The sequence below is a fragment of the Daucus carota genome, chromosome 9 (genome assembly GCF_001625215.2).
Source record: "Daucus carota subsp. sativus chromosome 9, DH1 v3.0, whole genome shotgun sequence".
Taxonomy (NCBI): Eukaryota; Viridiplantae; Streptophyta; class Magnoliopsida; order Apiales; family Apiaceae; genus Daucus; species Daucus carota.
The window spans coordinates 22,901,592-22,926,707 of NC_030389.2; the positions used below are offsets into that span (position 1 = coordinate 22,901,592).

General features: G+C 33.1%; 1 protein-coding gene across 1 annotated transcript; it reads left to right on the forward strand.

Annotated features, from left to right (window-relative positions):
• Window positions 1–12,827: 12,827 nt before the first annotated feature.
• On the forward strand, window positions 12,828–17,072 carry LOC108198086 (uncharacterized). The gene is made up of 7 exons (XM_017365866.2): window positions 12,828–13,314; window positions 13,408–13,761; window positions 13,973–14,225; window positions 14,306–15,324; window positions 15,427–16,479; window positions 16,591–16,665; window positions 16,750–17,072. Exons 1-7 carry the CDS (start codon window positions 12,828–12,830, stop codon window positions 17,070–17,072), a joined length of 3,564 nt encoding a protein of 1,187 aa, XP_017221355.2.
• Window positions 17,073–25,116: the final 8,044 nt, after the last annotated feature.

The window sequence follows — 25,116 nt, forward strand, 5'->3', positions numbered from 1 at the left end:
TTATCTTATTAATGCGATCAATAATATTATTTTTGATTTAGCAGATTGTGCAAAGCTTTTTGAAAACCGTGCAAGTACTTTTTACATTGGGATAATCACTTAGTGATCACAACCGTTCTCTTTGAAATCTAGCGTGTTACACTATTTATCTCTGCCAAAAGGGAACAAATCTTTTCAGGGTAAGCGTACTGTACAAAGCAATACTATTATTTAAAAAATCTTATCATTATATTATATATATAGTTCTGGTAGAACAAACCCTAAACCTACAATTCTCTACCATCTTCACAACCAGCCCCAAATACAACTTAGCGGAATGTCTTCTTCACCTCAGAAAAGGTAGTATATGTAAATTTCACAAACTTGTGTTGTATGAATTGTTATAATTTTGTTGTATGATTGCTAATTTGTTAGAAACAGCTTAAATGTCGATGCAGATGATGTTTTCCAATTGATTGACGACTACATGCCTGACCGTAAGGAGGCGATGGAAGAAAAGCTCACCGAGCTAAACATTGGTATTTCTAGGATTTCAGAGCAGATGGAAGAACTGACTCGCTGTTACAAGGAGTTTGTGGCCAATTTTGTTCTTCAGCAGAAGGTTTTACGTGAAGAGATCCAGGTTCTTCGTCGTGATGCTCAGAGTTTCTGTAGTGAACTCCAGGACCAGTGTTAAAGTTGGTGTATTATGTTTTTATAACATCTGTAATAGGAAGTGTTGTATTAACTATCATCGTGCTTTTGATATTTCTTTATGTATGTTATGTAATTGTATATTGTGTTTTATTGAAGTAAGAAGTTGAAGTATTCCACCACGAAGTGGAGTTTTTGTTTCCTTTAAATGTTTTTTTTTTGTGTTAGTAGCATGAAACTAATTAATTGTATTTCACCTTGCGAGAAAGGGTTTATTTTTTTAACCAGGTAACCAATATCTTCAAATAACACATTTTGCTCACCTCAGATGGACAGAGCCACAAGTCACAAGCATCCAATGTTTCTGTAGATGTGGCCTTTAAATTGGAGTTAAATGGCGTTTTGGTCACTCAACTGACCGAAAACTTGCAATTGGGTCATCCAACTCAAAAAGCTGTCAGTCACATCATTATATTCTTTAAAATTTTCATTCAGGTCACTGCCCGTTACACTCCGTTAAATTGTGTTAGTTGGGATGGTGATTTTGCCTATTTCAAGTTCAAAAAAACATGTACATGTTGTCTGTGTTTTGACATGAATTGGTGACCGTCCACTTGACCAAAATCGCGCCATCCATTGTCTGTAAACCTATAAGCTAGCAGTGTGATATCTGTCACTATTACTTATCGCATGGCGCAGCTATCTGAGTGCATTAAGTCAAGAGCTATTTGTATAGCTGTTCTAGCATATTTTTTGAAGCAACCTTAATTCGTCGTGGCATTTTGTGTGTAATTGATGTAGTATCATCTTGAGTATGGACTGTGGAGTAATAATATCCCGAGAGTATACCAGTCTTGAAAGTGAAATTTAATCATCTGATTTCCCTCCACTTATTAAAGCTTTTGAAACAGAATATTCCCCCGTCTCATTTTAGTTTTCACATTTGGTTTTGGGCCGGTCAAATTGACTAAAGTTTGACTAAAATTTATTAATATCTTATTAATTGATAAAATTAAAAAAATATTTCATTAGAATAACTTTTAATCTACTTTAATTTGTAATTTTAAGTTTTTTTAAATAATGAAAGAGTTATTTATAATCTTTGGTCAAGATTTAGTCAATTTCACCAAGCAAACTAGAAATGTGAAAAGTAAAATAGAAGTGATGGAGTAATAAGTAAGAAGATTGATAAATTGACGTGCGTAATCGGTGAAAGTAGACCGTCAAACTGATCTACTAAACCACGGTTGATGACATGGTTATCAAGCTTATACTAACAAATCCAATTGTCAACGCAATAATTTGAACCCTCAGCAAAATTCAAAGCCATGAACCAACAGCATGTAGAAGAGAATAACATTACCCGTACTAATAAAATATAATATATATATTTCATTGAAATTATTATAAATTCATAAATTGTGTGCCTATATTATTTATTTATTTATATAATCCATAGCCGCAAATGAACCCATATCATCGGTTTTGGGCTGGTTTATTTTGGATTGGTTTTTATTCCTTCTGTTTTTAATTATTTGACGTTTTGACTTATGTCAGACATCTTTAGGTTAGTTGACATGATAGTAAAAATTAATTTGTTTGATTTATTTTTTTAAAATTAAAATTTTGATTATATATTTGAATTCAAACTTTTAGGCTCTACAGGTAGGCTTAGATTAATACACTTTTCGACCCCTGAAAAATATTGGACACCTTATTTTTATTTGAACTATGTGTTAGACTTCCTGAAAATATAGTTTCATAATGATGACGTCACACTATTTTCAATGTGTGTTAGACTTTTTGGATATTTAGTTTCGTAATAATGACGTCATATTATTCATCAAAGTTTTTGTGTAAATAATTATTTTTAGCATTGCTTCAAAGATCTTAAAAATCGTAAAAAAAAAAAGTCAAACGACTTATATTTCAGAACATGAGAGTATTCACAATGTTATCCTGTCAAGTGTGTCAACAAGTTTGTTTAGGGCATCTCCAACCGTGATCCAAAAATCCAAATTTGGGGCAGTTTTGCCCAAAACCACTCCAAACGTGGACTAAAAAGTGATCCAAATTTGGATCAGCGAATAGTACTGGTCCAAATTTGGATCACTACTATTCACTGATCCAAATCTTTTTAACATTAAATTATTATTATTTTTATTATTTGATGATTTTGTTAATGTTATTAAAGATAAATTAATTAAGATTAGAATATAATTAAAACAACGATTAATTATAAATTAAAATTTCAACAATTTATTAATCCCTACAGAAAAATCAAAGATAAATATTGCCCGTGTTGAACTTCGAAATACACTTATTGAGCATTTTGTGGGAAAAATATACTAATTATGAGAATTAATATTTTAATATAATATTTTAATGCTTTTAATTTATTTTTATGTACCATTTTAACTTTTTCAAATTAATTTGTAATATTTTATCTTTTTTTTTGAAACCAATATTATCTGTTTCTGGTCGTTAATTGTATTATTATAATTAATGATGAAATTAGTTAATCATTTTTTAAAATATTTAAAATCAAAGTATATGAATATTATAAGGATGAATGAATTTGGATCTATATTTGGATCACATGGTTGGAATAGGATTTGGACCTCGCCCTAAATTTAGATCATTTGATGATCCAAATTTGGATCAATGGTTGGAGTTGGCCTTTAACCCCTAATAATTAAGATAAGAATATGCGACAATGTTTTTTTTCATTTCCTTTTAATATAATATAATAATATATTACAACGCGATACAATACTCCCTAATTTTTTTTATGCATGACGTTTAAAAATTTGGCACACACTTTTAAATGTTTTGACCGAATAGTTAAAAGTATTATTCTTTTTAATTTTCTTTTAATGAATAAAAATATGCCACGGTGTTTTTTTTCTTTTCCTTTTAATATAATATAATAATATATTACAACGATGTACAATTGTCAGTTTAATTTTTAAATTGTCAAAAGGACACTTAAAATCCCAATGAAAGGAGTACTCCCCCCGTTTTTAAATATAGGTCGGTTGACTTTTTTGCACGTACTTTTAAATCCTTTGACCGCATGCTTAAAATCATTATTTCTGAAATTTTCTTTTTCTGAATAATAATATCAATCATATATTTTTATTCAAAAAAAATAGAGGGAGTATTACTAAAGCCACAGTTCTGACATATATTTCTTTTAAGTTAAGCGACCTATATTTCAAAACAGAGGGAGTATTACTAAAGCCACAGTTCGTCCGTGTCCAACACAAACCCAACATTTAAATGTTTACATGTTCTACGAGCAAATACAATTTAAAGCTTAAAATCTTAACAATAGTATTATATTACAGATAAGAAGTCAAATCAACATACGCTACATACACCTAACAAAACACATTTATTCATGCATTGGCCTAATCAGTCTTCACTATAGTCGTTTTTACATTACAACCTTTAAGGCCATACTGTTGCGCACAATGGAGTCTCTCTTCCTAATGGAACTTGAGAATCAACCATGCAGCAATCGTTTATTAAAGGTACGACTTGCAAGGAAGTGGTTAGAAACGGGAGAAGATGATTTCGTCCTTGGTCTAAATCTCATAATGAATGATCAATATGTAAGTTACTTTACTATAACACAAAGTTTCCTGTTTTGGTAACAATATTGTTTGTACTCATCCCCACGTATTATATATTTTGAACTGTTTAGGACAATCGCATGCATTGCTGGATTCCTTCACCAATATTCGTAGAAATGGATAAAAGCTTTTGTGAAGGGTGGGCTATATGCTATTGGCAACTTTCTCATTACTCCGTATACCGGGAAATACCTCCGTACTCCGTATACCGGGAAATCACTCCGTACTCCGTAAGCTGGTCTGCATATAGTTTTCACTATTACTACTGTCATTTCTCTGCTGATTGAGCCCTTTTGTTCCATCCCTGATGAAGTATTTAACTTCACCAATCTAAAGAATATCCCTGCAGCTCTTGAGCATGATTCTAATCTAATAGGTAAGTGAATACATAAATGTTTTGATATTACTTAAACATTTCTACAGTCTTCATTTTTTTGAATGCATGTTATGACGATATGGAGTCTTTGTAGACGTTGTTGGTATTATTGAAGATGTGAAATACCCTCAGATCGTTTCAAACCGAAACAACAATCAACAAATCTTTAGAGATTTTGTTATCACTGACTTGGGGTAAGTGCACAACTGCTGATTACAGTTTAATAAAATCATAACCTTCTTATTTCGTAACAAGATATCAACTTATTTGCCACCTTTTCCCACTATTTTATTCAGTGATTGTGTAAAAGTTCGTTTCTGGGATCACTTCGCTCTGCATTTCGATACTCTTTTCAGCGAAGCCACCGTTCGCCCCGTTATTATTACCATATCCAGCTGCAAAATGAACCGGAACAACTACAGTGGTGTAACTACTCTCACCAATATGCCTGCAACGAGTATTCACATGAACGGTAACTGTCCTCGTGCGGAGACTCTACGCAATAGGTAATGTTAATATGTTACACCAGCTGCTATATATCCAGTAGTTTCAGTCTGTCATTTTTTTCATAATTTTCCAGGTTCTGGGAAGTGAATGGATTATGAAGAAGTTATGCTTGTAGCCGATATATATATATATATATATATATATATATATATTAGCAGTGTTTTCTACTTTTGGCACATCATTTTGGTTTATATCACTGTAAGACAATGCAATCTTGGCTATTGCTTTTCTATTTCCTGCTTCGTACTTATTTTAATTAGTGTGCGACAATGTTGTGCATTTAATATATTTCTAGCCCAAAAAAAAATTTGAGTTTTCTTATGTATGAAGTGTATTTTATTTATGGATTTTATTAATGGACTCGCTCTGTTCTTTTGAAATACAAATTTGAGTATTGAAATCGAATATCATATGACATTGAAATGAAGATGTAGTTGGCATTTTAGAAATTAAAATATTAGTATTGAAAGTATAAAATCAGAATTTGTATTAACCCAAAAGAGCAGGTCAAATTAACAATTTTTATTATTGGGTAAAGTGACCTAAACATATCTACTAAATTTCAACACTACAAAATCGAAGTAATATTTCTACAGTACCGATTTTTTAGATGATAATCACTTTATTTTGTGTTGGAGATCTTTTCATAAAATACAAGGGTAATATTTATTAATATTCTTTTTTTCCAGTGACTTTTAAAACCTTGCATGTGATTTTTACGTACCAGACCATGAATTGTTTAGACCTTGAGCAGTTGAGAGAGTAATAAATGAATACAGTGCATATTTGCATGTAGTATATTAACGGGTGGGTGCATGCATGACAGAAGTGGTTGTAGGTAATCAATTAATGTTAATGTAATCTGGACGGTTCAAGTTCTTACGCTTTATAAATTGTTCCATTTTTTGGTGGTGATGTTATTTTGTGTTCCAACAAAGATAAAAGTAGTTCATACATTACTCTGCTTATCTTACCTTTCGCATTTGATACCTGCGTCACAATGCCTCGCATTCCACATACCGACCATATTCTATTACACCTAAATTTGGAGATATTGTTATCCCTTTTTGCTATTCTTTTAGAGTCTGATTTTAAAGATTTCTATGGTTTCCTTACCAAAGAAGGGAATTCGTTCATCATGTTTTACAGAATTTAGATTGGAGTGTTATGCATAAATATGATACTCCCTGGTTGGAGGATGAGTACCACCGGTTCTCCATGTTTATAACCGAGTGCGAAAATCGGGGAATAAGACACGCGCTTTGTTACAATTCGTGTAAGAACGTTCTTTTGGGCAATAATGTGCAGTACAACCTGAATACATTACTAGCTCTTTCACATACTGACACGTTGTCTTTCTTAGCGTATTATACTATGTTTCCCGTATACAACAGTGGCTTAGCGGATAACTGTGCGGTTCAGTTATTTCATAAGTTCAAAACCAGTGTACATTTTAGATAATTAATTTCAAAAAACTGTGAAACCTTGAAGGGTCGTAACCAGAGGTTTCGCGGTGGATGGAACTGTACACCTCCGTTTGTTGCAAATGAACCTTTTTGTTCATTTTATTTAACGACCGGTGCCTCCTGTCCAGAAGTTAACATATACCGTTCCCTTCCTACGCTTGAAGAGTTGATGCAGTGTAATTGCCCGAGGAAGTTTCAAGCCATGTTATTTTTTATAATTTATATATCATATTAGTCTGCAGCTATATCAGTACAGGCATTTAATGCCCACCTGCTGTTTGACAGTGTAAGCATCATTATGCACTGTAATATCCTACTTACGGCAGCCACTACTGTCCTTTCCATAGGGTTATTGAGTGGTACTTTTGTATCTTTCCATGCTTTGATATTGATACTCTTGCCTTTTGATTCAGTTTTATTGTGGCGGTTTACAAACTCCACAAACCACGTAAAGTGTCAAAGTGAAGAAACAGAAGTCGAGCGCATTGTTAAGTAACCTGTTTCCCACATTTATCAACTTGACAGTAAAATTTTTAAAACAACTTATTTAAAAATCGAATGTTTGAAATGATCTGGCTCTTATACTAATTAAGAAATTTTTTTTTGCTGTCGCGTAGTGGACTCACTGTTTAATCTTTACATAGTATTGAAACAGATTGACGGTATGGATTGAGTCATGGGGAAATGTTATCGCTGGCATTTCATTAAATATTGTTTTGGTTGGTAATAATTTCACGTAAACACAGTAAACAATTGCGTGATTCAATGCCGTAAAGATTGACGCTCCCAAGAAAAGAATTCAATACTCAGTTGACAAGAAGCATAGTAGTATATAATGTTAAATAATGAAGGAATTTAACAAAGACACACAGTGTTCGAACCAGTTTCAAGTGGTTTGCAACTATGGCATCCTCATCGCAGAGAATTTGTTCAAGTCAGGGAAGGTATAAACAGAGTTTAAGTCTTTACTAATATATTCTAGGTCTGTTCTTATATGATTGTTTACTAAAATTACGATATACATCAGATCCATCTAACTTAATGTTCTTCCGTGTAGTTCAAAGCCAGAAGGTCAGGATGATAACAATGCTGATGATGAATACGAATCAGGTCGACAGGAGGCGTTGGAGAAAAGTCTAACAAATTTGAATATTGGTATATCTAAGATACTACGAAAGGTGGGCGAACTGAGCTGCAGTTACAAGGAGTTTGCTGAAAACTTTGAACTTGAACAAAAGTATTTGCGTGATGAACTGAAGATGCTTAGGTCCACTGCTGATCATTTGAAGAAATATATTTAACAAATCGTTTTATTAAATATTATAAGTCATCTTTTATCATCTCCTCCCATTGCATGTTACTTTTGAAATTTTTACGCTATATTTCTGTATTTTGGAACCGAAATCATCGTAATGGCTGTGTTATATATGTTTTATATCGGTATGTATTCGTAAGTTGAAATTAATCAATGTTTTTGCATTTGACTTAACGTCATATTTGTTTTAGTCAGCTCCAGCCTGCCGTTGTTTTATTTTTATCATTGGTCTGCAAGACTGATGCAACTTATTTTTAATAGTCTCTTTCTTATAAATAATCGTATTATCCTTGGTATGTATTCGTAAGTTGAAATGCTGTGTGTTTTGTTTTCTTCGCCTTATATTTTCGACATGGATAAAACTTTGTATCCCATATGTAGTGATTTTTATAGTAAAACTCTATTTTGGGAAATAAAAGTAAAGAATTATATTAACTTTTAATATAGACTTAAATATCATAAAAGTTTTCCGCGAAGTCAAGCGCATCATTTCAAATTAAACAAATGTCGCGATGTTACTTTCAAAAAGGCATTGAGATTTAAATGATCGCAGAAGTGTACGAAACTAACATTCTTCGATTTTAAACAAAAAATTACCAACGTGATATAAAAATATCAAACATTTCAAGTTATCTAAAATCTGTGAATGCCCGGCCAAGAAAAAAACTCAATTTTAAATGAAGGGATATTTAATTTGGCTAATGAGATCCAGTGACCTACAAATTATTTTAACTATGATGTAATAGTTCGTTTTTTTGTCACTTGATATTAATAAATAAAGTTTAATTTTTAGAGTGTTAAACAAAATATAAAGAAAAACAAAAATATAATATTTATAATAATTTTGCTCTGGTTAATAGTGGTCAATCACACTCCCTCTGTTTTTTACCTTGTGATGCTTTGGTTTTGGCACGTAGTTTTGAACGACCAGTCCAAGTGATATGTTGTAAGTTATTTTTGTTTATGAATAAAAGTGACAAATCAAAATTTATTTTTTCAACAATAATATTAAAAAAAATTAAGAATTTACTATCCGCTCAACTCACCTAAAGATGTGTGCGAAAGTCAAAGACATCAGATTATAAAAAACAGTGGCACAATTCCGAAAACAAAACGCCACAAGTACAAAATTGGTTCATTGGCTCAAAATATATATGGATAATACGATAAAATTTGTAATCAAGATTTTAATTAACAGGAAAAGTTGTAAGAAATAATAATTTTGACTATTTGGTCAACTAACTTAAAGACACGTGCCCGAGTTAAAAGTGACATGTAAACAAAACAGAGGTAGTAGTTATTAAGGTGGTTTTTGGAAGGACATTATAAGTTGACTACTGGATTTATAAGTTGTAAGCACTTATTTGTACCGTGTGTGTAAAAAGTCCAGAAGCACTTAAAAGAAGTTAGTATTCCTAGCTTTTGTTTAGGACTATTAATGCCATTTTATTTTATGCATCCTACGTGCTTTTAAATATAAGCATTTAATGTAATCTGTTTATAATTTCGATGAAGTTGCGTTTCCTATTATTCTAAACTTTTTACTGAAATAATAGTTTTGTAATTATTGGATATAAACTAATACTTATTACATAATCATAGTCACAATTGAATTATAACCCTGATAAAGCAAAGATATAAAGTTAACAAAATCATTATTGTATAACAGAGAAGGTGATCCAAACTTGGTTAACTGAAACGTGCTGATCCAAAATTGGGGAAATACTACTCACTAATCCAAATTAAGTCACTCTTGGAACAAACTTTTGAGCAAAATTTGAATTATTGTTGTGCAACCATTATCTAAAAAAGATTTGTTTCTTATGATATCTTTTTAGATTATTTAATAACCATAGCCTGATGACCTTAAGATTAGAATATAATTGAAAAAATGATTATTTACAATTTCAAAAACCAATGTATATGAATAACGTGTTTCAATTATTAATATATATATATATATATATATATATATATATATATATATATATATAGAGAGAGAGAGAGAGAGAGAGAGATAAGTTCTATGGAGTACATAAAAACATTGGAGTATTGGAGTACAAATCATAATTTTTTAGTTTGATCCTATATAATATCTTTGATTATCCAAATTTTGATATAATCTATCATTTATAAGTTGTCTTGCACATAATTGTCAATTAATCATTAATATCTTTCAACTTTAACAAGTATTAAGATTATTGTTCTGCATATTAGTTATATTGCAGAACATAGAGTCCTATGATTTATAAAAGTAATTATTCTACCATTTGATCACGATGTTTATGTTGCGGAACATAATGTGCAGGTTGTCAAATATTTACAAATATTATTGTACAAAAAAATTGAAATTTAGATGACTAGATTACATTTTATCAAACTTTGTACTCCAATACTCCAATTTTTTTTTTGTACTCCATAGAACTTAACTCTATATATATATATATATATATATATATATATATATATATATATATTGGATCATAATATATACACTCGATCATGTATCTTAAATATAGCGTAATAATAATGAATTTGGCAACGATAATTTATAGCTGTTAACTTTCTCAAACAACTAAACTTCAAAATTATTATAATAAAAAAGAAAGAGCTTATATATTAGGATCCATCTCACTCACTATTTATCAGTGGACAATTAAATCCTCCAACCCAAAGTAATATACTAAAGCTAATCGGGATCATAGTTGCTTGAAAATATTGCACTTTGTTCAAATTTTTTATTGACTAATTTAGCTAAACTTGAAATTTTAGATCAAACAATTTCACTTCGTCTCAAACAAGAGTCGCTTTGACTCTCTTTACTTAATCTAATGTGTAAGAAAAATATACCTTTATGCATTATTTATGCGAAGTTGAATTTTTATTAATACAAGTATAGATGGAAAATTGTTATTCAGAAAATGAAAACAAAAATATTAATATACAGAAGTATGTATGTTCGACTCCATATATGACATAAAAAGTAAAATGCCGATCGATGTTTCTTCGGTTCACATCACGTCATTTATTTTCCGTTATATCGTAACGTTGTCATTGGTATAGTTCAGTGGTGTAATGTACTAACAACCAAATTTCAGTGCTTCGCTTCTCAGCTTTATTAAGCGCCAAGCATACCAGAACCAAACATCTCCTTTCGTTAGTACGGGGGAACGTTTTCCCGCAAAGTTCAGTTGATCCTGTTTAAATCTTACTCCAAATAAGTATGACTATGTTTGAAAGCATACACGTAAACCTTTGTTAATCCATTCACCTGTTTCAGGTAAGCATCATTCTTTCGGTTTCCATTGTAGATGCCCTTGCATTGTTTCTGTTCTTACCACTGTAGCTGTTTTTCCAAAACAGATACTACAAAAAATCATGAAGAGAAGAACATATTCGAATCCCCTCTCAGATATTAGTAACGTTTCCACCGTAACAAAAGGATCTCAATGCCATACACAGAATGTACACTGCAGACCTTCTGATTTGTTGAATGGTATCTTACTTTCCTGCTGGATTATAAAATTTAGCTTCACTATATTTGTCATCTTAATGTTATACTTTGGCAGGGCGACGAAAACGTAGGGTAATGTGTAAAGAGAACTGGAATCCTATCCTGGATATAACTGACAACGGTAGGTTTTTTTTGTTTTTTTATATTTGTTTTTTTGTGAATGTACACTTTATTTGTTAACTACTGAACTAATGTTAGGTATTGGAAGCCAGGCTTCGAACAAACCTTCAAATCAATTTCTGAACACCGTAGACAAGCAAGACGGTATAAGTTTTCCACGTGATTCTAAGAATAGTTGACTATAAACTAATATAAATTTATAGTAGTAATACATAGTTAAATTGCATTCTATCGTAATGTTTTAGTTATGCCTTCACTATGCAACAATGCAGTATCTAGCGTCGTTGTAAAAGAATCTTCCTTGACTCAAGGTAATTTTTTTAAACATTTACCGTATGGATTATTAAACTTTATCAACATCCTGCATGAAAGTTTTGTTTTTTGGATAATCTCTGCACTTATTTGGTGTTTTGTCTCCAAATCATTCTATTCTACTTTGCTTATAGTGCACGATAGCTGTGAGCCTTAAACTTTGGTTGTATTAAACTGTGATTTAGTTCATAGCACAAAAATATAAAGTAAAGAACTCATTTTATTATCATTCGCGCTTATAATTTTATGGTAATAATTATACTTGGCGCAAATAACTTATCATAACTTATAAGTTATGAGAAATTTTCTCAATTGTTATTAATGTATTAATCCAGCTGAACGAATTTTGAAGCTGAAAGTAGATTTAACAAAGAAGGGAGCAACGACACGTAAAAGTGAGTTGATAGTTAAAGGTTATGTATTATAATTTTTACACAAGCAGCTGTTAATGAGTTGAACTCAGCGCTATTGCATTTTGTCTTCTTTTGTAATTTACTGAATTATTTTTAACAGCGCAAAACATACAATATATGTCACTTGGAAGACCAAGTGAAGAATGTGAACATTGTCATTCAATTATGTGGAAAGAAGAACGAAGCAATAAGACCGTGATCAAAGGTAAAGCTCGATTTATGAAGTGTTGTATTGATGGAGAAATTCGCCTTCCGGAAGCAAACAAAACACCTTCATATCTTAAAGCTTTGTATGAAGACCCAGTGCAAGGACCTTCATTTCATGAAAACATTACAATATACAATCAAATGTTTTCCTTCACTTCAATGGGAGGAAATGTTGACAGGTCTATAAGTAACGGTGGCGGTCCTATAGTATACAGGTTGAATGGTGTTAACATTCATCAATTTTGTTCTTTACTTCCCACTGGATCATCTAATCCCAATTCTGTCAAATGTACATTTACGACACTGAGAACGAGATTGCAAATCGAATGAGATGGATTGATAATCCTCAGAAACGAGGGATCAATCCCCGGATTGTTGAAGGTCTAATCAAGATGTTTGACAAAGTTAACGTGTTAGTTCAAAGATTTCGCCAGGCACGTGATCGTTTCAAAGAGGATAATATTGTCCAGTTGAAGATACACATGAAGGCATCCCGTTCAGTTAGTGGCCGTCCTAATAACATATCTCCTTCAGACGAAGTTGCTGCAGTTCTGGTCGGGGATACCAAGTATACAAAAGGAGTGCGTGACATCGTTGTTGAAAGTAACATAAAAGGTCTTACTCGAATCCCAGAGATTCATCCTCTGCGAGCTTCTTTACAATTTCCCATATTATTTCCCAACGGGGAGGACGGTTACCATGAACACCTACATTATTACAAGAAGGGAAAACGAAAAACTGGAGAGAAGAAGAGGGACAAAATAACGGCCAAAGAGTATTATTTCTATAAACTTCAAGTCAGAAAGAATCAAGGCAATTGTGTGTGAATTTGTTTAATAAATTAAATCTTCACCCTATTGACATTATGCAATTATATTACTATTTAATGATTTGGTATATTTGCAGATTATACGTTGCGTTTGGGAGGTAGGCTTTTCCAACAATACATCGTTGACTCCTTTTCTTCCATTGAACAAGCACGGCTATATTGGGTTAGAAAACATCAAAAGGAGTTAAGACGTGATCTGTACAACAATATCCGTGATCAGGTTAGAATTGGTGACGGTGATAGTTCAAACATCGGTAGATCGTACATCTTACCATCATCTTTTACTGGTTCTAAAAGATATATGCAGCAAAACTTCCAAGATGCTCTGGCCGTTTGTCGTGTTATTGGACATACTGATCTTTTCCTTACTATGACATGCAACACTGAATGGGATGAAATGCAAAAGATGATGGATCTTTTACCTGGTTGCCGTATTGAGAACTGCCCTGACATTATAGCGCGAGTTTTCAAACTCAAAGTTGATCAACTTTGCAACGATATATATTCAGAAGAATGAAATATTCGGGAAATGTATTGCACGTAAGCAAATTTGGGTGAAATTACATTTCCATCAACTTTATGCATAACTTTCACTGATAGGTGAATAATAGTTTGTGTGCTAAAATGCCTCTCTTTTTGCAGTTATGTATGTAGTCGAATATCAGAAGCGCGGACTCCCTCATATTCACATGTTAATATGGTTGGACGGTTCAGCTAAACCGAATACCTGTGAGAAAGCTGACGATCTGGTTAATGCTGAAATCCCAGATCCCGAAACCGAACCAGAACTTTATGAAGTTGTAAAGAAATTTATGATTCATGGTCCATGTGGAAAGCAGAACCCAAAATGCCCTTGCATGAAAGATTTCAAGTGTACTAGACATTTCCCAAAGAAGTGAGTTTTTTTTCTATGCAATAATTAGTTGATGACGTATTGTATTTATTAAAGTTTAATAAAATCTCAACATTACATAGGTATTCACCGTCAACATCATTTGATAGTTCAGGCTTCCCAATTTACAAGCATCGGAAAACATCAAAAAATGTCAAAGTCCGCAAAGGTGTTCTAGATAACCAATGGGTTGTACCGTACAACAAATATTCACTCTTACGGTACCAATGTCACATAAATTTAGAAATATGTGCTCATGCAAGTAGTTTGAAATATTTGTTCAAATACTGCCTTAAAGGACATGATCAAGCCACTGTTCTCATAAACACACAGAAGGTAACAAATGTACCTGGAACGAAAGAACAAGTCATAGATGAAATCAAAACCTTCCTCGATGGTCGTTACATATGTGGTGTTGAAGCTGGTCATAGGATTTATGGTTTTGACGTTCATCATAGGACCATAGCCGTTCAGCGACTTCCTTTCCATCTCCCTCACCAAAAAACATGTACATTTCGCAGTAAAGATGACCGTGCTTCTGTAGAAAGGTTGTGGTCAATGAAGAAGAGCAAACTAGAAGCTTATTTTGAACTAAATAAAGTTGATATATCCGCTCAGAAATATTCTTACAGTCAAATCCCCCAATTTTACGTTTGGGATGGCCAATCAACAATGTGGTGTTCAAGAAAGAAGGGTTATCAGATTGGTAGGCTCACCTACACTCATCATGGTAGTGGGGAGTTGTGGTATTTAAGAATGCTTCTTTGTAGAATATGCGGGCCAACTTCTTTTAAAGATCTTCTTATTGTTGGAGGAGTTGTTTATCCTACATTCCAAGCTGCATGTGATGCTCGTGGATGGCTTGCCAGTGACAAGGAATGGGACGAGGCTCTGACTGAATGTTCTTCTGTGGGCTTTGCTAACCAAGTACGTGAACTGTTTGTTTACATAATATTAAACTGCAAAGTGTATGACATAGGAACGCTGTGGATCAAACATAATCTTAAAATGTCGGAAGATATTTTATATAAAAGGAGGAAGGTAACATGCAAGAATGACTTGGTGTTGTCTGAAAAGGAAATAGAATTTTACGCCCTTGCCGGTAAGCCCTCGCAATTATATATTAATTACTGGCATTTTTTATTGGTCTATGTCATACGAGTAATAACTTAAGTACAATTCCAACATTTATTTTGTTTTTTAGAAATTGACAATCTTCTTCGTTCGGTTGGAAACTCGCTTGAACGTTTCAATAATTTACCTCAACCAGACGGCTCATACTTAAATTCTGGAAATGACAATCTAATTGTTGAAGAGACATCATACAACATTGAAGAGGAGCTCCATAGACATAATGAAATGTTCAAGCAACTTAACCATGAACAACTACAAGTTTATCAGAGTATAATCCATTCGGTGAACAACAAAACGGGAGGAATATTTTTTGTCTATGGTAGTGGAGGTTGTGGGAAGACCTATTTGTGGGGTACTATAATTTCCAAACTACTATCACAGCGTAAGATTGTTTTTCCTGTAGCTTCATCAGGAATTGCAGCAACATTAATGCCGGGAGGACGCACAGCCCATTCACGTTTCAAGATACCTATAATCATTGATGAAGATTCCTCATGCAACATTTCTCACAAATCTGATATTTCCCAGCTCTTGAAGAAGACTGAGCTTATCATATGGGATGAGGCGCCTATGCAGCATCGTTTTGCTTTCGAAGCATTAGATCGTACACTATGTGATATAATAAAGTCAATTTCGCAAGATAGGCATGAAAAAACATTTGGTGGGATAACAGTTCTGCTAGGTGGTGATTTTCGCCAAATATTACCCGTCATAAATCGTGCACCACGTAGTGAAGTGGTATCCGCCTCTATCAATCGTTCCAGATTGTGGGATGAATCTCAACTTTATTTGCTTACTGAAAACATGCGAGTGAATAAAGGCAATTCCGAAAAGCAGAAAGAAATTGCAAGGCGTTTCAATCAGTGGGTGCTTGATATAGGCAATGGTAAGATTCCCAGTTGTACTGAGGACGGAGATGTTTTTGATGATGTAGACATTGAGATTCCGGAAGAATTTTGCATAAAGTCTGACAACTTTTCCGTGGAGGAAATTATAAATTCAACCTATCCGGAGTTGCTATCAAATTACAAAGATGAGGTTTACATGAGGGGGCGAGCTATTTTAACTCCTACAAATGAGATAGTTCATGAAGTCAACGCTGTAATTCTAGAAAAATTGCCAGGCAAAGTCCACTCTTACCTTAGCATCGACTCTGCTGAAGAGCTCGGGGAATCAGAACAAGAGTTCAATACATAATTTCCAATTGAGTATCTGAATGCTCTGAATGAACCAGGCCTGCCACCTCATAATGTTCTACTCAAAGAGAATGTTGTGGTCATGCTTATGAGGAATCTAAATCAGATCTCAGGTTTGTGCAATGGTACAAGAATGATAGTTCGAAAGTGTTTGAAACACTGTGTTCTAGGTGAAGTAATATGTGGTACACATAAAGGTACTCTTCACTTCATCCCACGGATAGAGATGTCTCCAACCGATAGTCACTTACCCTTCAAGCTCAACCGGCTTCAACTGCCACTTCAAATTTGCTACGCCATGACTATAAACAAGTCTCAAGGCCAGTCTCTCGATAGAGTCAGTCTTTACCTGCCAAGATCTGTGTTCTCCCATGGCCAGCTTTATGTGGCTATTAGCCGGGTAACTTCTCCATCTGGCTTAAAGATTTACATAAAAGGTCCAAACGGCAGATGTACTAACGTTACCAAGAACGCTGTCTACGAAGAAGTGTTCTATAATCTACCCAATGGTTTGAATTAGACTTGCATTTGGCTTTCATTAAATAACACTTTGTTTGCAGTCAGTGTGTTTAGACACTTTTTTATCATCCTAATTAAAATATTTCCAAGTGATATCAATGAAAATATATCTCCCAATATTGTCACAATAGACCATTAGCTGCATAGCAATATGACCTTTTGTTTAATTGTCTTTCGTACTCAAACCACATTCAAGTTTCTTAAATATCTGGTGCACAAATACATATAAAAATTGATCACTTATCATCAGCAGGCAATATCTGTACCTCATACTTCTTTGGGATTTCATCACAGGTAAATATACACCTGTCTCCTTTCTATGGTTTCATGATTTCAACAAATGTGTTACATCCTTCATGAATTGTAATTCTTCCATTATTCCTTCTGACCACCATGTTAACGATCCCAGTGGTACAGTTCACAGTGATGATGTCTCTGTTATTCCAGCTTTTGGTAATATTTTTGTAAACAGTGCTGACATTCTAGAAAAAAGTATTCAAGGGTTAGTAAGGTAGTTAGTGACAAATTAAGGGTGGATAGAACTTAGGCTTTCTATACTATACTTACCACTCCATGAACAATACGATCAAGGTGAGACGGTTTTATAATAATGTCCCACTTCAGACGGTTGGTAGAACTACTATGCTGTATAACTGGCAGGAAAAAGAGAATCATCATTACTATACATGTAACTGCCATCAAGTTATTGTACACTTTACCAAAACCGTAAATTCAATAAGCAATTAATCAAATCTGAGAACAATACAAACCTGGTTGAATACCTTCAACTCCACCAACTTGAGAAATTACCTCTTCCGTCATGACTTTAGCCTTTTTTGCCTCATCTGTATGAATATCCAACCAACACTAATTTTAGAAGTTTTTAACACATGTAATATACACAGTCGGTTAAAAAAGGGTAACTAGGTTTACAATTCTAATTTAAGAAATGTCATTTATTTTACCAGATCTGGCGTTAGCTGCCGACGCCTCGCTTTCATTTCCTCTTTCCTTTCTCTTTGTCAACATTTGTGATCCCTGTGCAGTTGTCTTCAACAATATCTCCATTCCTCTCTTTTTAAAAGCTCTCAACTTGAAAACTCCATTTCGCATGTATGAAACAACAACTATATCAGAATGTTCTATTTTGTTATCGGCAAACAAGCTTCTCAATCCCAAAAGTCCCCTTTGATTCTCTGAGTGCTTAACAGGAACAGTATAGCCATCACTCAGTACACACACACAATCGCGTGGCAATGAAACACCCGTTTTGACACTAAATCCAAACGGTATAGCCTGGAATAAATAAATTGGATATACATGTCAGGATATGAATAATAACCAATCAGAACTATCACATAAATTGAAAGGTATAGTTTTGTAGCTTACAATCTTTCCTCTGTCTCAAACATTAAGCTCTCTTCTTTTGGTTGGACTACCAAGATCTGTCCAATTCTTAATTTGTTTTTGTTGACGAAATTTGTCCACCCTCTAACAAAGCAAAATACCCCGTTACGATACTCAAACATGAATGGATAAGACTTGAATCCCATATTCAACCAAAGTGTCCCAGCCGACAGATTTGGATCTCCAATATCAAAACCTTTTGGATCGCCTTTATTGCGATTGGATAATCGTCGGATGGTATTTTCATGAATTTCATAAAAAACTGGTTGCCTATCATATGTTCGTCCAAAGACAACCAAAGTTGCATAATCTCTGCAATCAGAATTTTGCTGGTCTTCCACACTGCCTTCCAGTATTCGTGAATCCTTTGATTCTGTGACCCTCGACGGATCACATTGGAATCCATCATCAGAAAAAAAAGTCAAAGTGAAACAGTTAAAACCAATATAATCTATTAGCACTGGCAAGAATTTGTTTATAACCAAAACTGACAACATTTTTTCAACGCCCTCAATCTTCCTTTCTGCAGCATTGAATTTCACGGGGAAATCCAATGAATTGCTCAACCTCAACCTGCATTCCCTGACATTCTCCAAGCAGCAACTTTGAACCAATTCATTTGGAACTAACTGATATTTTTAGCAGTAAACAAAACCAACACAAATTCTTAGTTGACCTGTATGTACTAGACATGTAAAAATAAAGTCAAATAAACCAGTAGAGTCTAAGTGGCTCACTATTGAATCTTTATGCAGGTAAGCAACAAAAGAATTTGATTGATTCATTTTTGACCCTGCACAATGAGTTACACATTTAAATCAATATTTTGGAAACAACAGACTAAACTAAATCTCTCCATCTTAGTATTCAATCTAGTCTTACCGCAGTCACCACGTTGTGAATGTGCTGCAGTGCCCATAGTGTCCAACTTTGGATTATAAGTAATACCATTCCTGCCTCATACCTTAACTAGGAATTTATTTCTACCTTCATATTCAAACCACAGAATTGAACCATGATTTACATTGAAATGTCTGCAGAACCTATTTAACCCTTTTTTCATAAATAGTCGTGAATCATTCTCTTCAATCCTAACTGCCCATAAACTGTTTTCTTTCCAATGTCTAAGCGCAACATATCCGTAGTGTCTTCCTTCTTTTGGTTCGAACATAGATGGCGGTATTTTCTAAAGATTTAACAAAAACAAAGTTTAATTACAACTATATACGAGTTGCAAACAATATAGCATGCATATTGAAATTAAGATATTAGTTTGTGCAATACCATTTTCCTGAATTTGCCTTTGTTGTACTCAACTTTTCTCCAGAAGTCGATTCCTTTTTTAACCTACAGTTCATGTTTAATTTGAAGAGTTGAACAATTTTGCTGAATATATAATGCAGGGAAGCAAACGTGAAAAGGTACAGGTTAATTGCTTAATTAGTAATCAAATTACAAACTGTCGAAAGTTGTTACCTCTACCGGCCTGTTTTTGGCTGATTCCATCCTTTTACGCCCCTTTTTTTTTGCACTTATGCTTTATTCTACTTTAAACAGCGGTAGAAGAAGATGACTGCTACTTGACTATGTCAGTTTTGCTTTACTTAATTTACGAAAGAAAAAGCCCTTATGGGCCCACCATAATTTAATGCAAGACTGTTTTCACAGGGAAAAAGTTAGTGTGCTTTTATTGCCCGTTTCTGTCACGCCGAAAAGATTTGCTCCGAGATTCCAAATTGGGACAGTGTTACTAGCTAAAATTGATTTCCTTCTGAATGTTGCGGTAATAATTCCTTAAGCCCGACTTTTGATAAAAAAAAAATTAATGACCGTAATAAGAGTAGTTCATAGTTGCTAACTTGGTGACATGTATAAAAAAACCCCAAAAATATCCATTTGGAACATTCAAGCGAATGTAGTTCATTTATTTTGAACTATTTGACGATTATATGTTCGTTTGGTTTACCTGGTGATATAAAATATGAACGCTATTTTATCAAGGTAGAATAGAAAAGTATCATATATTTAATAACCAATATTTGGAATAAATTTAATTAAATATAGAATTATTCATTACTAGATATTAAATTACCAAAATTTGTATCGACTTTGTCGTTACTTTCAACTCTTCCAACTTATACCATAATATGAAGGGTTACAATAAGATTGAAATCATCATATTTAACTTAATTGACTTTTCCCACCTTTTTAAATAAAACTGCACACATTACGATTTGTCAATATTTTTTTGTAATACATTAAATATGAATGATAACAGTCATTGTCCCCAAATTTGTATTTATTTTAATGAAAAAATAATTTATTCTTTTTATCAGAAAATAAAAGAAATTGGGCAAAATACTTTTAGATATACAATTATAAGTGTTACAATTCTGTGATGGAAACCGGAACTTAAGGAACTTTGGTAGTAATATTAATTTCCTCGAATTTATTTTAAATAAGTACTTCTTTTGTTTTTGTAAATTTTTACGTTCTGGATTTGAGGACGGAGTTTTAAGTGTTTTGAACGAGTAGTTAAAATAGTCATTTTAAAAAATTGTATATCTGATTTAAAATATACAATTAGGGTTTTGATTCACAAAGAGTATCAATAAGAATTAATATATTTTATCACCCCTATAAAATAATCTAAAGAATTGTGCCAAAAGTCAAAACGTCAAATAATAATTCACAAATAGAGTATCTTAAAAAAAATAGAGTAAAAAAAATTAAATGTTTTTAAATAAAATCAAGGTACAGGTCGAAGTAATTAGTTAAGTTTTTATTACTGCAAATAATATGCTCGATGATGGATATTTCACCATTCAACTTCTGTGGCTAGAAAGTCTTTCTTCTGAAGTAGTATTAGGGTTCTTATTTGTCCAACAGTTAATTGTTGAAACTCAAACACTTTTAGAACGTAAATTGTTTATAATCATGTTAATAAACGTTCCATCTCTGAATTTACTTACACCATCTTTCGCCAGATGCATAGTTGATGTTCGAGTCCTGTCTATATGGAAATTTGACACATCTGACGAATCATCGGAGCAGTTTGGGTTGAATATGAAACTATTACATGAGAAAGTAAGCCTCGCGCGAGGAGCTCTTTATTTTCCAGTATATATGAATTATTCCAATTATATCAAGAATCGATTACGTTATTCTTTTTGTACAGGAAACGTCAATTGAAGCTTACATAAACCTTAGGATTGTGCATAAATTCCAACCCTTATTATACCAAGGTCAGATGTAATCGTTATCCAATTTCACGGTAGCTGTTTACACCCAAGACATCGCTCATCGAGTATCAACTAATCCTTATTATATCCTCTTTCGTGAAGAGTCTGAAATCCAAAGAATCGATGGGAATGATAGATCGATTCCAAGATATGCTTTTGATTTTGTTTTATTTAAACACATTCATCATATGAAGCAGGACAACAATATACTTATCGGTATACTTAATTTAACACACCATTGTATCTCCCCTGTTCGCTTATGTCAAATTCTAAACTGATTACATTGTTGCAATTTTTTTTATTATTAGATATAGTTGGAATTATTGGCTTTGTAGAACCTCCTTCCGTTGTCATCAACGAACAAGGTCACGAAGAAAAGTTTGTCGAATTCGGAATTACTGATGGAATGTTAGTGTTCTAATTTCACAAATTCAAAACATTATATCTAATTACGGTGATGATTATATCTTTGAACCCGTGTGATTAATCACATATTTTTGTAGTCAAATTTTCCAGGTGATTCTGTGGGATAACATATGTGAATAATTTCTTGATACTATGTCTGGATTAAACGATCAGTTCTCTGTTATCATACTTCAAAGTTGCAAACTTCTCATAGATTGTGGTAATCATATGAAATGTTTATATTATCCTTTCCTTTTAATCTTTTCACAGATTAACAATGAATTTGTCATATTACGGTTAAGAATTTTTCTTAGTTCCCTTTGGTTTTTCATTTTTTTATATATAGGTGTTTGTACATTCACCAATCATCCTGCTACTAGGTTTGCTATTAACAGCGACATTACAATAGTGCAGCATCTTTCAAACAAGTAAGTCCAATCTGTCAAATTTATTTACCATTACATGTAAATACAAATTCAGATGTAAATAGTAAGAGTTAACTTCATTATGCAGATTGTTCGCACTTGGTCAGTCTAAATCGGACAACTTATACTCCACATGTTCCATTGCTGAATTGAAAATGTTAAGGAAAAACAACTTCAGGTTAGACTGTAATAATCCAGGTCCTTTGAGAGTAAAGCCTTTTATATTAATTGCCTAACTGTAATATATTTACAAGAGCTCTGTCATTTGTCGACTGAGAATAAAGAGCATAGATGTATCCCAGAAATGGTATGTATGCATTTGTACCGAATGTGGCCTCAAAGTTGAAGAAAATATAGGGAATAACTACTGCCTTCATTGTAAATCAAAGATTGTCATGCCTGATAGAAGGTATAATTCATTGATGCATTTTGAAGTTGCATTTCAGGCCCATATATTCACCCCATTTTTGCTTAATATATGTTATATATTTGGAACAGGTATCGCATATTAGCTCATTGCTTTGACATCAGTGGAGAGTTGTTCATTTGTATTGGTCATACTGCAGTCCACAATATAGTTGGAAAGAGCGTTTTTGAAATGCTACAGGTATGATCTAATTTTTTTATGTAGAACAGTTAAAACATGACTTGCTATGATTACATTCGTGACGGAAAACGTCTACATTTCAGATACAAAATTTTCTAAACGACGTCCCTTTGGTTATAATGAATATCGTCGATACCGAAATGATGGTCGAGTTAACTATTGGAACTTGTGATACTCACAAAGGTTTGCTAAAATATGACGCATCTCAAATTCAGTTATTAGACCAGGTTTATCCCGGATCTGATATTCCCCGCACTCCTCAGTTTGTTATTACTCCTAAATAAAGATGAAGAAACAATGCTATGAATTTGTTTTTTCCAGGTCGAGAAACCTGTGGAGCTTAGAGGAAAGTTTATCGACATATCGGACTCTAATGACTAAATTACCTGTTCGACATCGTAGAATTTATTTCTTCTCCATATGAAGACAATAACTGTAATATTCCGTACATGAAAAACGCATTCAATCGTTAATATCTTTATATTAACTATTCCAATGTTTACCTGTATACATGTCGAATGAATTTTTTACGATCTTTTATTCTTCTCAATAAAAGAACACCTCACATCCAAAAATAAATTTGGTTTTATCTTTTTGTGGTTAACTTAATATGGAAGAAAAATATAATTCTACCCAAAACTTTCCAATATTTTTTTACCAAATACAAATATAAATGGTTTGACTTGAAAAATTAAGGTTGTTCAACATTTTGGTTTTATTACCCATATCATGTCCATGATATAACCAGTTTATATTTCGTATCAGTTTCTGTTACTTTTAAACAGCTGCTTTGTCCTTACAAAAAAAAAATAATAACAGCTGCTTTGTAAATTTATGTAGTTTACAAATTTGAAATGCCTCCTGTGCAAAAGCAATCTCCGAGATTTGCCAATGTTCAAATGTCTATTCTTAGGCCTGATTCTTTATTTGGAAGGATAGCAAATGTCAAACATCAATCAATAGATCACAACATGTCACAGCTTGCAAACAGTGCTATTAGTATAGTTGATGATATATTTTTCAAACATTTTTCAACTTCTCCAGCAACCCTATATTATATCAATTTCATATGGTATAATTTATTTTCTCCAACAAACTTCATCCTCTCCAGCAAACACTACTGCATAAAATGGCTTCAGAGAAATATGATCCTCTAGCAGCGGTTGACCCAGGCAGGTACAACTGGAGAGTGAAAGTAAGAATCTCTAGGAAATGGGAAAGCATTCAGAAGAACACTGGTAACATCAAAGGGTGCAACATCATACTCGTGGATGACCAGGTATATTGAAGAACATGTAACTATGTGTGACTGTTTACAAAATTTAAATTATAGTTTATAACGTCTTATAAAAAATATGCAGAACACACGCAAACATGCTTTTATTGGAGAAGCTTATCTAAAAAAATTTGATGGCTCGCTGGAGGAAGGAAAAATATACATAATTCAGAACTTCAACGTCAAACCTTACACTGAGAAGGAGAAGCACATGTGTTTCAAAGATGAGACGCACATTTACTTTTCTTCCTACACCCAAGAATTCAAATATCCATCTGATGATACTCTAATCCCCGCCAATGTATTTGGATTCTACTATATTATTGAGCTTAGTGGCATAGCCAACCAGAATACATATTTGATAGGTATTTTTTCTTTTCATATCACCATACATTAATGTGTATCTATGTTATCTTTAATCTTTCCACCTGAAAAATTCAAATTATTGTATATCTTAATTTGTTAGATGTTGTTGGTGTTGTTCAAAATGTGGAGCCTCCAAGACATTTCATAAACAAGAACAACGAAGAACAGTCCTATGTAAAGTTTGATATCACCGATGGAAGGTTATTTCTATATCTTTGATTTATTTATATACCGATTCCAAAAGAAGATACTTACTTTGTCATCCTTGGTTTTGTAGTCACTGCGTTAAAGTCACACTTTGGGACGGTTTCGGGCAT

What these genes read in the sequence shown, in the direction of transcription:
- LOC108198086 (XM_017365866.2), top strand. Translation starts at nt 12,828, where the DNA reads ATGAGATGGATTGATAATCCTCAGAAACGAGGGATCAATCCCCGGATT. An exon ending in GGATCTTTTACCTGGTTGCC is followed by an intron (nt 13,762 to 13,972) that starts GTATTGAGAACT and finishes CTCTTTTTGCAG; the next exon opens with TTATGTATGTAGTCGAATAT. An exon ending in AGAATTTTACGCCCTTGCCG is followed by an intron (nt 15,325 to 15,426) that starts GTAAGCCCTCGC and finishes TTTGTTTTTTAG; the next exon opens with AAATTGACAATCTTCTTCGT.